This window comes from Scatophagus argus, chromosome 19 (assembly GCF_020382885.2).
Source record: "Scatophagus argus isolate fScaArg1 chromosome 19, fScaArg1.pri, whole genome shotgun sequence".
NCBI lineage: Eukaryota > Metazoa > Chordata > Actinopteri > Scatophagidae > Scatophagus > Scatophagus argus.
The window spans coordinates 1,781,903-1,799,056 of NC_058511.1; the positions used below are offsets into that span (position 1 = coordinate 1,781,903).

Genomic DNA, 17,154 nt, shown 5'->3' on the forward strand with positions numbered 1-17,154 from the left:
GATACATTACAGACAAATTGAACTGGTAACCTTTGTTGTATTGCGACATTTAGTTTCACACACACATGTTGTTCCTTTACTATCTGCAGAGTCTTCAGTAGATTGTCACTGTGCATGACAAACTCTGTTCATGAATCGAGCACACTGATCAAAACGCAAATGAGGACGTGTGTTTCTCCAGCAGGAAGCGATTGACTGGAAACAGACAGCAGTTTGTGAGGGCGACACGTTAAATGTGAACTTTGTGCTCCCTCAGTGAACTGTTGTTTCCCCGGACCAACAGGTGAAATTGTGTGACCGTCCTGCTGCTGACACACGATCCTTTTGCGCTGAATGTTTGCTGCCGTGTTTGTCCTTCCTTTTTGAGACTTTGGTGGCCCGTTGTCGTGCAGCTGTAACCTGTGCATGCCTAACCGTTGTAGCTGAGCGCTTGGTATCTCTCCTGTCTGCTCCTAACCCTCGCTGTCTTTCTCACCTTTTCCTGTCTGTCAAAGTCCTTGCCATGTATGAAAATGTTTTAAAGTGCCCCACTCCCGGCTGCTCTGGACGGGGTCATGTCAATAGCAACAGGAACTCGCACCGCAGGTGAGTGAGCGTCCTTCAGCCGGGCCGCTAACAGCTGAGTAACACTGCTGACATGTGAAAGTGGCACATTTACAGTACAAACACTGTAAGTTTACGTGTTCTTTGAGGGAGCAATTTAAGGTGGAAGAAGTTACTGACGTTCAGCTTCCATCATTTCAGTGATGCCTGTTCGTTTCCCGACTGGTAGCCACATCCCTAATGTAAACTAGGCACTGTACATTGAAAATCACACATGATTCATCAACTGTGTTTCTCAACAAGTCTCAAGTCCTTAAGGAAAAGTCCAAGTCGAGTCTTTATTAAAAAAAATATTACAAGTCACTTGCAAGTCTGTTGGCCTCTGAATCCTGATCTCTCAGTGCTGCTAATATTGTTTGGTTTTTTTACACAACTGAAGCTAAGACCAGGCCCTAACGTGAGCTTTGTGAGATGTGGAGTCTCATGTAAGTCACGTTTCTGTTGATTCCACTGGACAGTAAAAATAGAAACATGTGAACAGCGGCCTTGTTTTTCTGCAGTTCTGCCATCAGTCTTGAAAAGACAGAAGCCTCTTGTGATAGTTTCTCATTCTACACGAGGTCTTTGTTTTTGTGTTTTGTTCGTTAAATGAGCTGTTGGCCACAGATCTGCAGAGGTTAATCTTGACCCTGATTTCCTTGAAAAGTTCTTGTGCCGTCATGCAAAAAGGCCTCACTGAGATGCATGTGGGAAAAGAGGCTTAACTTAATTAACTTTGTCATGTTTGAGCTGAAGGTGCGTCTGCGTCACATCAGCAGTTTGGCTGATTAACAGGCAGAGCTGAGCATCACAAGCAGGCAGCAAACACACACGCATGTGCACACACACGCACGCACACACACACACACTCATATTTTGAATTATGTAATGTGATTAGGATTCACACTCATTGTGTCACATGTACGTAGAGCCTCAGATCTCAGACATACACACTGCGTGCACAAAATCTTACTGAAACACACATTCTCATAACCGCACACACACACACACAGTCAGACATTTGGAAATTAGCTCACAGACAGCAGTACATGTGCACTAGCAGACAGAGAAGTACACACACACACACACACACACACTCGCTCAGACGTGGCTGCAGGGTGTGTTATGTAGCACAGCTCCATTGGGAGAGGAAACAAAGCACTAGCTAGCTAGCTTAGCTACTGTTAGCTACCAGCTTCCACAGCTTTCATGTCTGGCAGTCGCCATGGAAACACCTTCACAGCAGCAGCAGCAACAGCAGCAGCCACCGTGCTGATCTGTCACACACTCCTCACACACTCCTGTCATTCTTCAAAATGTGTGTGTGTGTGTGTTAAGAACAACATTTCCTTCCTTCTGTGTGTGAGGTGATTGGGATTCGAGTGACACACAGACGGAGAAGCAGCAAGTTATGAATACAAACTGTGCTTCAGCTAATTTACTTTGCTTCACACTGCCTGGTGGACAACAGGAGTTTCATTAGCTAAGCCTACAGCAGCTCTAAACCAGTCGGTCAGTCAGTGAACCAGTCGGTCAGTCAGTCACAAACCAGTCATAAAGTAGGCCATTTAAAATCCATAATTTATTCTGAACTGCTGTTACTGACAGCTGCATTTCTCTTCATTCGGAGCCAGATGCTGCGTTTGTGTGCGTGTGTGTGTGTGTGTGTTCAGTACAGTATCTAACCAGGCTGTGTGATATCTGCCCCCCCCCGTCCTCCTCCAGTCTGTCTGGCTGTCCCATTGCTGCAGCAGAGAAGATGGCGAAGGTCCATGAGAAGAGCCACTCGACCGACAGCGGCAGTAAAACCAATCAGACGTCAGACCGCGTCCTCAGGTACCATCCAACGTTATTGATTTTCATTAGTGATCACATGTTTTGTCATGCAGTGCAGCCCCCTACAACGTACTAGAAACTCAAAGTCGATATAATACTGTTTTGTTTTAATCAGGGAGGCCGAATGGCACAGCGAACTTCCCTCACCTCTTTTGTTTTGGAAGCAGCTGCAGAGCATCCAAACTGCCTAAGACAAAAGAGATTTTGGAAAGTGACTCCAGACTAATTTTTTTGGATCTTAAATTAAGGATGCCAAATGGTGCAGCGGTCAACAGTGGTACTGCAACTCTGACTAACACGGTTTACCTGTTCTTGTTGGTTATTTCAGGCCGATGTGTTTTGTCAAGCAGCTGGAGATTCCTCAGTATGGCTACAAAAACAACGTTCCCACCAGCACGCCGCGATCCAACCTGGCCAAGGAGCTCGAAAAATACTCCAAGACCAGCTACGACTACACCGGCTACGACAGCCAGCACGGCGGCTACGGAAAGAGAGGCCCCACAGCCAAGTCCCACCATGGGCGCGACACCTCCCCAAAGGGATACGACGGTAAGAAAAATGAACGCACACCAACAAGCTGATGTGAATTGAACAGCACACAGACGCTGCATCAGTCGTACAGCACTGGAATTTACGGAGGAATAACAAGAAGCAACAACATCATCATTGTGAAAACCATATTACACGTTTCTGTTTGTTAGATAGGCCAAATTCATCTCCTCTCGTAAATGTGAGAAATACAAAAAAATGCTTATTTGAATTACTGATGTTTAGTTCCAGATGTTTTACTGCCATTCCTTTGTCTTTCTGAAGGGAATAAAACCTGCATGATGATCCCACTATGGAGGGATTTCTATTCATTTTCCTGTTCTAGGGAGAACATTTTGTACTGATGCCAAAAGGTTGACACACACACACACACACACACACACACACACACTCAGTACTCGGTGTTTTCTCTTTTGTTATAGCACTGAAAGCGCCAGTGTTTTCCTCCTCTCCACATGGCCGTAGTGAAAGCAGAGCAGAGTTATGGAAATGCCAAGCTTAGAGCCTGCCTCCTCTGAGCAGCGGATGGATGGATGGAGGGATGGATGGAGGGATGGATGGGGGAGGGTGGGAGGAGGTGCAGATGGAGGGATTGTGAAGCAGGAGAGAGATAATGGAGGCGAGCCCTGCTTCTCTGGCTGGGAGCCATTAGTGAGACGCAGGCAGGAGGGCAGGTTTTTAGACGAGGTGTCTGCGCTCCGCTTCGTCACGACTCCCTCCCTCCTTGCCAACATCCTTCGCTCCATCAGCATCACTCCAGCCCGCTGAGCCGTGCTTCAACATCACACCAGCACACAATCACAACGTCTTTGTCCTGACAGATTCCTCTCTTTTCACCTCTGTCTCATTTTCCTCTGACTCTCTGTGTCTCCTTGTCTGGTGATTTTTCTTGTTTCCGACAAATCCGAACGAAAGACCAAAAGCAGCTGTGTGTTGGTCCGTCTCGGAATACGTTCTGACTTCCCTATCCAATCTGCGGTTGTGACTGAATTTAAAAAAGTGTCATCATTACATGTACTTTCAGTATATAATTTCGTGACTGAAAAACAGTTTCCCCAAATGAAACACCACTTTAGCTTTTATCAAACTTTACTGAGACAAAAGGAAATAGTGCATTTGTTGGGAACTATTTTCAGGGGCGGATTGATGCACATTTGGCGCTCTAGTGGGTATGTGTGGCAGCAGGACGGTGTGTGTGTGGGACTGAGTCAAAATAAACTACAGTGTGTGTGCTCATGCTAATGAAGGAACATGTCACCCAGTGCAAGAGGGTGTTACTGATGTGTTTTTAATAGTTTTTGGACAACAATGGAGCTTTGTGGCACAGAGGATGAGGATACATCAGGCTGTGCAGATAATACCTGTCAGAGGGTCAGTGGTTTTGGTCTTAATACTGAATATCAGCAGCCTGAAAGACTTTGGGTCTCTCTCTCTTGTTCCCCCTTCATCAGTATATTTTTTTGCACATTTGAAAGCGACAGAACAGTTTGTGTTTAGCCACAGTTTGGCCGAACGCCAGCATCAATCAGCCATGCGTGTGTGCATCCCCACAGCTAAGCGCTACTGTAAGACTTCCAGCCCGGCCAGCAGTACGACCAGCAGCTACGCTCCCAGCAGCAGCAGCAGCCTGAGCTGTGGAGGTGGTGGAGGTGGAGGAGGAGGAGGAGGAGGAGGAGGAAGCAGCGCCAGCAGCACCTGCAGTAAGAGCAGCTTCGACTACACCCACGATATGGAGGCGGCCCACATGGCGGCCACGGCCATCCTGAACCTGTCGACGAGGTGCAGGGAGCTCCCGCACGCCCTGGGAGGGAAACCCCAGGACCTGCTGACACAGGTAGTCTGAGGTGGTGCACACAAACATGTCTGAAAACAAAAGAAATGATGATGATCCGTCAGCTGACTTTTTTTAAACATTATTAACACATAATGTTAGCAGCATATTTTCATGAGGATCCTATAAAGGTACACTGTACTGAGTTTACACAAGCAGAAGAGCTTACCTGTCAGGGAGAGTACTAACAAGTAAACTGACCCCAATGTCTGTTCTCGGATGGTTTGAGACGCCAGACCTTTAACATAAAACCTGCATTACGACGTTGGGACTTGGTGTTTTAAAGACTCTGGCGTCTACACGGTGAGTCTACTGGTCATGGGAGTCAGGACATCTCAGCCTCTAATGCTTTCATTTTGACCGTTTTGCATTTAGTCTGAGACTTGTGAGCACCTGAACTCTGTGAAAGTGCAATGTTAAATCACTGCACCTGTTAAATTTTGGTTTTTGGAGAGCTTTTCTTTACCAACCACTTGTACTTGTTGACTTCTGAGCTCTCGCACTGTTTGTCTCCATCAGAGTCCGGTGGGCGAGCTGGACGACAGCGGAGCAGTGGACGGGGCCGGTCAGCCCGGCGGTCCGGAGGGAAGCGGGACGGTGTTAACCCCCCTGCAGCCGATGTCGCCCCAGCGGCAGGCGCTGCTCAGCAGCCGCTGCTACCAGCTGAGCGAGGCCGACTGCTGGGACCTGCCCGTCGACTACACCAAGATGAAACGGCTGGGAGATGAGCAGGAGCAGAAAGAGGTAACGGGAAGGAAGGTCTACGTCAGATACGTCTGCATCTAAATCACCACAGAGGTTTACAGTTGGGAGTTTAAAAACTGTGTTACGTAGTTTAACGAGAGCTAAACGTGTCGGGAGTCAGATCTGTTAGTGAGTCTACATCCAAAGGACTGCAGCGGTTTGTGTGCTGGCTCACATTTCTCTATTCATGGGAAGGTTCAGAAGTTCAGTGGTGTGAAGGCAGAGAGAACAGAAGCCTGAAAGCCACCTTAAACATTTAATTTGAACGTTAATGTAACGTATGCCTTTAATAAGACATGAAAGTGAAGCTCTACACTCTTAATCGTTACAGTTATGATTAACCACCTAATGTAATATTTAGGCAGCCTGTCCCCTAATCATGCCAGTATGGATGGTTTGAAGCATGAAATTGAGAGATTTAAGGTTTATATTAAAGGGTGCACACGTAGATTAAGAGACGATTTCTAAGCTGTTTAAAGGGATGCTTGTCCTCTGATGCACAGCAGAAAAGCATCGTGGTGAAGTTGTGGAGTTATTTTGCGAGGGCGGACTTCTGGTCTCTTGTGCGCATAATTTTTGCATCACTTTACATACATAAGAAGGAATGTTGTGAGTTTGGAAAAGTCCAGTTTGTGTGTATGTACACCTTCACTAACCAACGGCATGATAAGTGCACAGAACGACGATGCTTGCCAAAGTTTTTGCTCAGTTTTGTTGTTATTCCTCTCCCTGGAGCCACTAAATAGAAACACTTCAGCCAAATAATAAGGAAAGGCCATGCAGAGACTGCGGAACAGGAGCTTAAATTCTGTAGGAAATAAAAGATGTTGATTGAGTTTTAACTACTTCAATATAAAAGGAGAAAATGTGTCACAGGCAGAGAGGGAGTTTAAACATCCTAAGTGACAATCAGGCAGCACGAGGCTAATCCTAATCAGACCGGGACCCGGATTTATCAAACTTCTGAGAAGTGTTCTGAAGAAAGCTCTAAAAAGACAATAAAAAGTTCTTTGCCCAAAAAGAACAATACGTTTTCAAGCAACTTGCACTCTTATTACCCACAGCGCTGAATGAATCAGTTCCAGCAGCACCAGACGGTAAACTGAGAGTTCAGACACTCAGCAGTCGACTTTGTCATTTGCATCATCACTGACAGCTGCAGGACTGTGAGCAGAAAGTGCAGTTTGTGACTATGGGCTCCATTGTGTGGATTCAGTTGCTCACTCAGAATGTGGACTCAGAAGGTGTTGGATGGGGTTGAGGTCAGGACTCTGTGTGGGCCAGTCAAGTTCTTCCACACCAAACTCATCCAACCATGTCTTTATGGAGCTTTGCTTTGTGCACTGGGGCACAGTCATGCTGGAATAGAAAAGGGCCTTCAACAAACTGTTGCCACAAAGTTGGAAGCATAGCATTGTCCAAAATGTCTTGGTATGCTGAAGCATTAAGATTTCCCTTCACTGGAAGTCAGGGGCCGAGCCCAAACCCTGAGGAGCAGCCCCACACCACACCTGAATTCAATAATAAAGAGTTGTATGGCAATATTTTTGTCCTTATAGTTTATATCTTCAAACATCTCCAAATTATGCTGGACCCTGACAAGCTTATTTTATCCAATGTGAGCATTTTTAAGTCAAACAAAGTTTTAGAAGTCGGTTTTATTCTCAAGATTGTGAGTTGGAATAAAAGTGGCACTTGGATAAGTAACCCTGGGTGTTAGGACGGATGCAGTCGTCTCTCCAGCAGGCTCAGTGCGCTCTCATGTGGACAGAAGTGGCACTGCGTGAGCTCAGACGCAGCCGCTCTCTGAATGAACGCTTCAGGAGCTGCGAGCACGGTGCATTAAGATGCTGAATTACACTGCTAATACATAAGTAAAACATGATAGATCATCTGCACGCTTTAAATCCTCCCAGATCTGATATCACACAGAGCAATCCATGCAGCAAATTGCTACATTTGCCTCGTTGGATTTAGAGCACTGAAGTGAAAGGGTTTTAATCAGGAGAGTAATTGCGTTTGTTAATGAAGCACGACGTTGCAGAGGAGGCCGCAGCCTGGAGCTCGCAGCAGGCAGGCCGACGGGATTTTCTCCAGACGGTCCTGAACCATTTGTGCTCCCGACTGAGGAGGCGTGATGTGTGGACTGCAGAGCAGACTGCAGCGCTCGCAGCCACAAAAAGCTCACCGAGTCCAACTGGTGCAGAGGGAGCGCAAACTGGTTAGCGGGTGCTGATTTATTTCACTGAAGCCTTCCAGTTCGGCTGGTGTGTCACAAGTCCTGTCATAAACAAACACATGATGTTTGTTGTTCTGAAGAACATTTAAGATATAATCATTTGGTATTTGTTTCATTCACTGTTCATTTACTTAAAAATCAAAATGCTTCATGCAGCCTTCACTGTCACGCATTTAACAGTAGACTTTTAAAGAAAAAACAAGCAAATGTTGCCTCGTTTTAAGATGTCTCACTTAGATGTCAGGTTTTGCAGGGTACAGGCGGACGAACTCGATGTCTCACCTGCATCTCAGGTGGAAACGTGATGTTGCAGATGCAGATGTTCTCTGTGTAAACGCGTTATCACGGAGCCCGTAGTGACATGTGGTAGTCTGTTTATTTCTCGTCCCTACACCAGAGCGACGAGCTGGACCCCTTCCAGGAGCTGCTGGACGAGCAGCGCTACCCGGCCCAGGTCACCATGCCCAGCCCCAAACACCACAAGTACCCGCCCTGCAAGGAGAGCAAGAAGGAGCTCGTCACGTAAGCCTCCCTCGTAACTCTCTCTCATTAACACTGACCCTGGACACAGGCAGGAAATCAGCCCGGTGGCAGGCAGAATCGCAGAAGTGAATGTGAGGTTTATAAGGAACTGATCTAAATGCTGGTTCATTGAAATTCACTAAAGCACAAACCTCGTCTGCTGCCATTTTAACATGTTGGTGACGTTCAGTTTGTGTCCCTTTGCCTCCTGCAGGTTGTCAAGTTGCCAGCTGGCCGACAAGAACATCCGCGGGATGATGACGACCAACTCACAAGAACTCAAGTGAGTCTACCAAGTCAACATAATGCAGGGCTGCATCCAAGGCCGCTAACCAAGCCTTAACCTGCTGTGCTCATGTGACGCTGCGTTGTGTTTGTGCCTCAGGTGTCCGACTCCCGGCTGTGATGGATCTGGACACATCACGGGAAACTACGCCTCGCACAGGAGGTAGAGTAACCCGTTCCTTCCACTACAGGTGGCTGTGGCAAAAACATGCAATACTTCACTGCACGTGTCTCTAGAAATTTGTCCTCTGTCCTGCAGTCTGTCCGGTTGTCCACGAGCCAAGAAGAGTGGCATCAAAATCCTCCACAGCAAAGAGGACAAAGACGACCAGGAGCCAATCAAGTAAGGTTTCTGAGGCTTCATAGCTTTGATTTAACTCCTGGCAGACATCAGGGGGGAATCACGAGAAGTCTTAGCTCTTATTTCATCCCATCGCTTCACTGAAGTATGCTGTCAAATTACTGACTTTACCTCCTCCCTGATTCAGGGAAGATAACTTTCTACTTTCATCACTTAGAATTGCTGTCAGTAAATGATCTGTTTGTTGACCAACAAAATGTTCCAGCACTAAGTTTGTTTGAAAGAGTGTAACCCACCAAACTGGTTATAATTCAGTTTTTACAACTCTGTGGAGACAGGATTCATGCTTGGCCGTGTGTGAACAGGACGCACAGCAGCAGCGTCACAGCGACGTCTGTCAGGCTGCTGACGCATCCGTCCGTCTTCTTTCTCTCAATATGCTGCCTGAGTACGCTGACCTTTCTAACTTTAGGATAGAATATTTTAGAGAGGAGCTGTGGCCAGTCCTCCACTTCACCTCCCGCTCCCAGCAGGCCCAGTCCAGTAAAGGTTAGCACTAGTGAGCGTCTGACATTTTCGTTGAGGCAGAGCCATAATGTTAAGCCAATACGACCTTGTGAATAATCTAAAGTTCAGCCGGTGTCATTCTGCAGCCAGCTGTTGCTGCCACCTCTGCGCCATTCACCATCATCATTAGCAGTGAAATTATAATTAAGTGTAACCTGAGCTCGGCCGGGGAGCCGCCCGCCGACGCTCGGCTCATTCTAATCAGCCCGAATGTCACCGCGAAGGGCGTTTTGGGATGCAAGAGGCAGCGCCTGCGAGCTGAGGAGGTGTCATCTGCGGGGCGAGAGGTGTTTGTGCTCCTCACGGTTACACCGCTGTGGCGGCCCGCAGGCCTGGAAGCAGGGGAGGTGGCGATGTAGGTGAGGAGATGAGTCGTGACTCTGTGAGTCCTCCATCAAAAGATCCTGAACCGAACTGAAGTGGGCACTCTGTGACAGACTGTGCCAGCGGTTTCTCATGCTGTAGGCCATCACTAAGGTTTGACCTGGTTAGGTGGAGCGCTGGCAGCACATGAGGCAGCAGGTTTGGCGTTAAGTCTCCATCAGCGGGTGATTTCACAGCAGCAGGTCTTCATCTTTACAGCTTGTTAGTGTTCACAAAGACACTAAAGAACCTTGAGAGGCCATGTGAAACGTGTTTATTAGTCTGTTTACAATCCTGTTTGTATTTTGCTCATGTGCAGCGCAGAGCCGTCGACTCAGATCGGCGTGCAAGCCATGTGTGAATGTCACTGTGACGGTCGGCTGCCCTGAACTCGCCCTGAACAAGTTCTTCCTCTCAGGTGTCCGGTGCCAGGCTGTGATGGACAGGGTCATGTGACGGGGAAGTACGCCTCCCACCGCAGCGCGTCGGGCTGCCCCTTGGCGGCAAAGAGGCAGAAGGACAGCTACGTCAACGGCTCGCAGTTTGTCTGGAAATCTGGAAAGACGGATGGCATGAGCTGCCCAACCCCGGGCTGCGACGGCTCGGGACACGTCAGCGGCAGCTTCCTGACCCATCGGAGGTGGGCGTGGCTCTGCGTCACCGTGTTTGATGATCGTTTACCGGTCACACCACACGCAGGCCGATTTCCTTCTTTACAGGCTCAGCTAGCACAGACAATTGCAAACTTACAGCAGTTTGTCGATCCATCACAGGCCACCTCTTGTCAATGTGTGTGTGTGTGTATGTTTTTATTCCAGTCTCTCCGGCTGTCCCCGTGCCACCTCGGCCATGAAGAAGGCCAGGATGAACAGCGTGGAGATGCTGACAATCAAGCAAAGAGCAAGCAAAGGTCAGAATTAAAGTCTGACCCGAAACCAAAACAGAAAAACTCAAATGTGTCCCCAAGTTAATGTTGTTTTTCCTTTCAGGCATTGAAAACGATGAAGAAATCAAGCAGTTGGATGAAGAAATCAAAGATCTGAACGAGTCCAACAATCAAGTGGAGTCGGACATGATAAAACTGAGGACACAAGTAAGACAATGTCTGCGTGTGTGTGTCTGCTGTGACATAAATGCATCAAGTACTATGATTTCATTCACACCTTACACATGAGAGAGTGTAAGGTGTGAATGAAATCTTGTGTTTATTTGAAAGTAACACGACTTAGGGGTGAAGAGGCCGACCGCGAACCACAGCGTTCCCAGTTCGACTCCGGTCGGGGACGTTTGACGCAGCTCTTCCCTGTCGTTTCTCGTGAAAAGGCAGCATGTTGGTAATTGATTTGCTCGTCCTGCAGATCACCACCATGGAGACCAACCTGAAGTCCATCGAGGAGGAGAACAAGGTGATCGAGCAGCAGAACGACTCACTGCTGCACGAGCTGGCCAATCTCAGCCAGTCGCTCATCAACAGCTTGGCTAACATCCAGCTTCCACACATGGTAAGACAGGAGTCGGCTGCACCCTTACAAAGCCAATGGGTTGTCACTGCCTTTACTGCCTGTCTGCAGTTACAAGCTTGGAAAGTAATATTTACTTCAAAACAACATTATGCGTCACGTTTATGTTAATAATATGATTTTAAAGAAATATTTACAAAATTAAGGAATTAAATGTAAGAAGATTGCATCAGGTTTGATTTTGGTGGGTCATTACAATGAGAGTCTGTCGGCATTTCTTGTGATTGTCATGTTTTTATGAATTCATTTATTTTTTTGCCCTGACTTCAGCCTGTCAGGCAGCAACTTGTGTCCTCCACTGACCAGTTTTTGTGATAAAATATTAGACAAAATGATTTGCTAAAACCGAGGTCTTCTTTTAATTATCACTTCATCTGAGGGAGCTTCTGTCGGGTGTTCGTTTGTTTCATATTTGACGTTAAAATGCTTGTTTCCTATTTTTAAACACCGAAATATGGAGCTTTGAATCGATCTGAGGCCATCTAACATGCTCAGCATTTTAACCCAGCGAGGTGTTAAAAGTCTCGTCCAGCCTTTTCTGTAGCGACACTCAGGTTTTTTCCTCATCTGCTTCTTTCTGTTCACCACCTCCTTTTTTTCCCAGCAGTCCATGCTGTGCTTCTTCTCTGCTTTACAACACATTAAGGAAAACAGCCCCGTCTTTTTTCAGTTTGAGTGAAGTGCTCGTGGCTGTTTTGACGTCATGTTGTCTCAGTGTGGAAAGAAGACTGGGGCTAATTGGATAATGTCTCTCTGAGCAGTGCGAACCCGAGTTGCTTGATAACTGGGCTCTGGTGTCCATTCGTGTGCGGGATTTGCTTCATATCACGCTGTAAGAATAAACGTCCGTCTTAAAGAGGGCGAGCTTTGCCACCTTCAAAACGGTAGAATTTTCCCTTTCTGAACTGAATCTAAATCTCTTTTCACACTGCAGCGCCAAATTTGTGGTCAAATGTGGCTTTTTTATACGAATCATATGATAAAGGCTGTAAAGATATGTCTGTTATTATGTGGACTAAGACTTGTGATTTTCAGAGTAAAAAACAAAAAACACAATACCACATCCATTTTCCCAAGCACATTTCATTTCCACTTTGAGCTGAATTAAATGCATAGTCTCTTTCTCTTCCCATTGTCTTGTTATTTCAGGTACGTCAACACTCGACATATTTCAGTTTTTTGTTTTTTTTTTTTGCTTTTCTTGCCAGTCACACCTGAGCAAAGAATTGAGAAACGCTCAGCTGCAGTGTGAACAGAGCAGGAGGGGGAAATGGCTCGCTAAGGCGGACGTTGTGTGTTGTTGCTCAGTGTAGCTTATGAGGCCTTGTGAGCGCCGCCGTGTGTCCAGCGGGCTAATAGACTTCTCTGTACACCCTCTCCTGTAGAGACCGCTGCCACAGAAAGAGGCCCCAGTAAAGCATAACTGCTGTTTACAGATGCCTCCCAGAGTAAGAGATCCATTTATCCTTTATCCAATTATCCTTCTCTTCTGCACTGTCATCCTCCCCTTCCTATAACCCCTTTGGCCCACTGAGGAATCCACACGTCACAACATTTATACTGCAGCATTCGAGAGTATAACTCAGCATAACAGGATCTAACCTCCCTGTGGCAAAATTCCACACCAAAACCATCTGATGTCGTTTGATGTCTTATTACTTCTTTCCAAAAGCATCAATCAAGTCTGAGAGGTTAAAACTGTCACATTTGTGAGGAACTTCTGATTTGTTAGGTTTAACTTGTCACAGTTCCCTTAAAAGCACAGAATGTAAAGTAATTTCAGTTCTGATGAAATAACATGTTTATGTTGTTTTATGTTACATGTTGTTTTAAAAGGACAATTCTTCAATCTCTATACGATCTCTGCACATGGCAGCTGAAATATGGTTAAGGTGTGGGGAAAGCTGGTGGTTTGGGTGGAGCAACTAAAACATTTGATTACGATTAAGATTTTAATTCTTCCTGAATTGGGAATGAACCCTGCCACTGGACAGAAATGATTAGATGTCCAGTCATATTACATAGATACATGGATAATAGAGAAAACACATGCAGGTTAAAAAGAACTGGGCCTAAAATGGAGCCTTGCGGTGCACCTCATGTAACAGAAATTCTGACCTTTCCAGTAAATTACTGACGTTTCTTTGCTTTGCCCACTGAGGTTGACCTTCATCAACTAGATTGTTTGAGGAAAAAAGTCAGTTAAGCTGAGCTCAGGTGAATTCCCAGTTGTGTCTGTCTCATCTGCCCATTAACTTCCCATTGTTTTTTAACATCCTGATTTTGTCTCCATATGCTAAACATTAACCTTCCATCTATCCACCAGCTAACCATCCCTCTCCTGATTTTTGCATGGTTTGGAGTTGCATTGCGTAGCTCACCACAGGCTGAAGCATAGATATTAATCATAATATTAAAATGTTATGCTGAAGGATTATTTAAGGGAGTTTGTGTAGCCGAGCCATACTTCCCTGGTAGTGTTCCTTCCTCCCTTGCTGTCTGCCTGTCTTCCAAACCTTTCCCACAGTGTTTTACAGAAATGATGCTGATTTTCTATAAACACATACGCACTTCCTGTAATCCCTCTGACCATTTGTTTTTTCATGGGTTTCTTTCCCCTCACAGGAACCAATGAATGAACAGAACTTTGACACTTATGTGAGTACACTGACAGACATGTACACTCACCAGGACCAGTACCAGAGCCCGGAGAACAAGGCGCTGCTGGAGAACATCAAACAGGCTGTTCAGGGTATCCAGGTCTAGCCCTGACCGAGGCCAAAATAACAAATGCAAAGCAAAAACAACAACAACAACAACAAAAAGGTCAAAAAGAGGGGAATCGGTTGTTTTTTGCTGCTGTAATCTATCATAGTTATGTTATGCTTTCAACTCCATGGGTATCTCTTTTTTTATCATTTTGATTGTTGTTGCCTTGCTTTGAAAAACAATTGCCAACATTTTAAACAAACATTCACGTTTTGTACATTTTCATATGATCCGATATAATGTGATGTACTGTTTATAGCTGCTAATGTATGCACATTCTAGTGTATATGTATGTATTTATTTATTTATTCATCGTAAGCTTGAATCATTTTTTTATCTTAATGCGATTTCCGTACCATAAGAAAACTGGGCGTCACGGGTTTTACTGGGGAGCAGAGTGAAGAGCAATCATTTCCGAAAGGCTTTTCTCACGAGCTGTAAAGCTGGAGGTCGTTTAAAGGATGTAAATTCATTCATTTTTGTAACGTTTGAAAGTGTGGACACTAATATTACTGTAAATCTTTAGCTAAAATTATGAGAAGAACCAATGCTGTAAGCAAGAAGATTTCAAACATCATGACACGGAAACTTACTGGTGCAAATCCCATCATCCCCCTTCGGAGTTTGTTGCGTTTCAAACGGTCCTGTCCTGTTGCTTTTCTTTGTTCATGCGGAGAACGAAGTGGAAAGACCAATGGCTACAGAAAATGTAGGAGACAATCTGCCATTCTGAATTTCTTTTAATCATCAACCTTGATTAGCTAACAGGAACAACGTGTCAGCAATATTGGTATAACATTAAATCGTTTCTTTAGATATGGGATGCAATCTATATGAAAAAATGTTTGGGTATATGCAATTTCTTATAAATAAAGCTAGCAAAGAGCTGATAGATGTTTTTACTAACTATAAATGTATTGCGTTTTGTATAAACCTTTTACTACAATCATGTTTTAGGAATCTGACGCGGGTGAAAGGACTTTGGTTCTGTCATGTTTGACTTTGCACAGGGACACCTTTGTTTCCATGTTTTGATGTTTTTATTGTTGATCAAGAGGCAGGCGAAAGGATTTGTAGATATGATTTTTCCTTTCCAAAGGCTGATGGCTTCACTGGACTTACAGGGTCAAACGTCCCCATTTGTCATTGTATATTGCACTCGTCCTGTAGAAAATGTTTTTCCAATCATGCATCTTATTGTCTGAGCCACAATGGGACATGATGCCAGACGACATGATGACCAAGCAGCACTTTTTTTTATTTTATTGTTCTTGATTGTTATTGAAAAGATGAATGAAAACTACAGCCAGCAGTTGTATCGCGATGTCTGTGCACTGAATTTTACCGACTGAGTATTCGATCTGAATCGACCTTACGATGACATTCAGTCTGAAATCACAGCACTGATGGAGTACGTTTTCTGAACACCGTCGATCATGCATGCACTTTATTGGAGTATGTCAAAGTATTATTTATCATGTGGTAAATGAAGCAAAAAACTGTACAGCGAGTTTGTGGAAACTGTGACTTTGACAAGACTTTGTGCTGGTGATACCTGTTTGAAAGAAACCTGGAACTAATTTCAGAGTTGACCTATTTAAAGGAAAACTTACCCCTTACATTGTTAACCGGATTCACTTTAAGATCCAGGGTCAGCTTTGATGAATTAGGCTTTGCGCTTTGGTCCCATCTGGCTTTGTCTGCATACCAGCAATGGCCTGATGACCTGAAGTGTTTAGAGTAATCTGTTTCACCAAACTGACATGATTTCTCAAAAATGGAAGATAAAATGAAAGAAAATCTTACAGTATCTAGGGGCAGCTCCTGCATTCAAGAAATACTTTAAACTGATCTGGCATACCAGATTAATGCATCACAACTTTTCATAGGGACTAGGCTACACATTGGGTAGGAAGCATGTTGATGAAAACTCTCCAAGTTGAAAGGATTATCCAGAGTAACAGACCCAACATAGATTGCTTTCCTCCCAGTTCTATTGGAATGGAGGCAGAAATAAATCTTCACGATAAATCAAACAGACACTTGCCTGCATGGGTAGTTACCATTAGTGGTGTGGAGGAAGATTTACTTTCATCATTTGGGTGACCTGACTGATTAAGTTTTGGTAAAAGTGGTAAAAGAGATAAAAATATATAAATGCATCAAGAATATTTGCTAAGAAGACATGAAAACGTGCCATCTATAGTTTAAATCAAGGCCCACCTCTGAGGAGGGGACCTCTAAAACCTGACGTTTACCTGCTGATGACTGAAACATTTCTCTGCTATCAGTCCAGTTTTCCACAGGAAGGCAAAATAAACAATGCTAACGGGGTTTTTTTTCTTTAAAGATGTCTCTTCTTTGGAGTTTTGCTGCAAAGCCTCATTCCCCGACTTTACATCTCTGTCCAAAGCTTTGTGTCTGCAGCTTCCTGCCAGTAAAACTACTGCATTAGATAGACTGACAGCTTGTATTTTTCATTTAGTTAATTATTCTTACTGATAACAAAGGAAATGGGAGTTAAAGCACAATTCTGCCACTTAAAGACAGTCAATAGACTAGATATTGTAATATCAGATGTAAAAGCTAAACTGTAACTATTTACATAGAGAATCTCAACACTAACGTGATATGCTAGAATGCAAAAGAAATCCATATGAATATGTGAAATCATCAGTTTATGAAAATGTTTCTTTTCAGCAGTGCATCGCTAAGGGGTTTTATACAACGTTCGTTTCCTCTCCTTTTACCCCTTTCTCTGTTACTTGCAAACTTTCAACAGAAGTTTTCTTACAACATGGCATGGGTTTTGTTGGTATTTTGCTGTATGTTTAAGGTCACGAGTTGCTACGTGATGATTTAATTTGACTTGTGAAGTTTGTACACTTTTTATCATGCTGGTGTTGGCATCTCTTGCTCTGAATAAATCTTGTGTTGCAACACTGCTTACGACCCACTCTTTGTTTGTATTGATGCCTTTTTAAGTAGTATAACATAGCAGACCAGTGGATTATATTTTCATGTACACACCTGACTGTCTAAATGT

At 44.7% G+C, this 17,154-nt stretch overlaps 1 protein-coding gene across 1 annotated transcript in view; it reads left to right on the plus strand.

Annotated features, from left to right (window-relative positions):
- Positions 1–17,063, plus strand: part of myt1la (myelin transcription factor 1-like, a) — a 47,906-nt gene extending 30,843 nt beyond the window's left edge. Inside the window, exons 10-24 of the mRNA XM_046372993.1 lie at positions 495–585; positions 2,308–2,418; positions 2,747–2,967; positions 4,521–4,801; positions 5,318–5,542; positions 8,179–8,303; positions 8,518–8,586; positions 8,689–8,751; positions 8,848–8,931; positions 10,238–10,459; positions 10,638–10,729; positions 10,809–10,912; positions 11,178–11,321; positions 12,725–12,787; positions 13,965–17,063. Coding sequence (XP_046228949.1) covers positions 495–585; positions 2,308–2,418; positions 2,747–2,967; positions 4,521–4,801; positions 5,318–5,542; positions 8,179–8,303; positions 8,518–8,586; positions 8,689–8,751; positions 8,848–8,931; positions 10,238–10,459; positions 10,638–10,729; positions 10,809–10,912; positions 11,178–11,321; positions 12,725–12,787; positions 13,965–14,105 — 2,036 coding nt within the window. The 3' untranslated portion in view covers positions 14,106–17,063. The remainder of the gene's footprint in view (positions 1–494; positions 586–2,307; positions 2,419–2,746; positions 2,968–4,520; positions 4,802–5,317; positions 5,543–8,178; positions 8,304–8,517; positions 8,587–8,688; positions 8,752–8,847; positions 8,932–10,237; positions 10,460–10,637; positions 10,730–10,808; positions 10,913–11,177; positions 11,322–12,724; positions 12,788–13,964) is intronic.
- Positions 17,064–17,154: the final 91 nt, after the last annotated feature.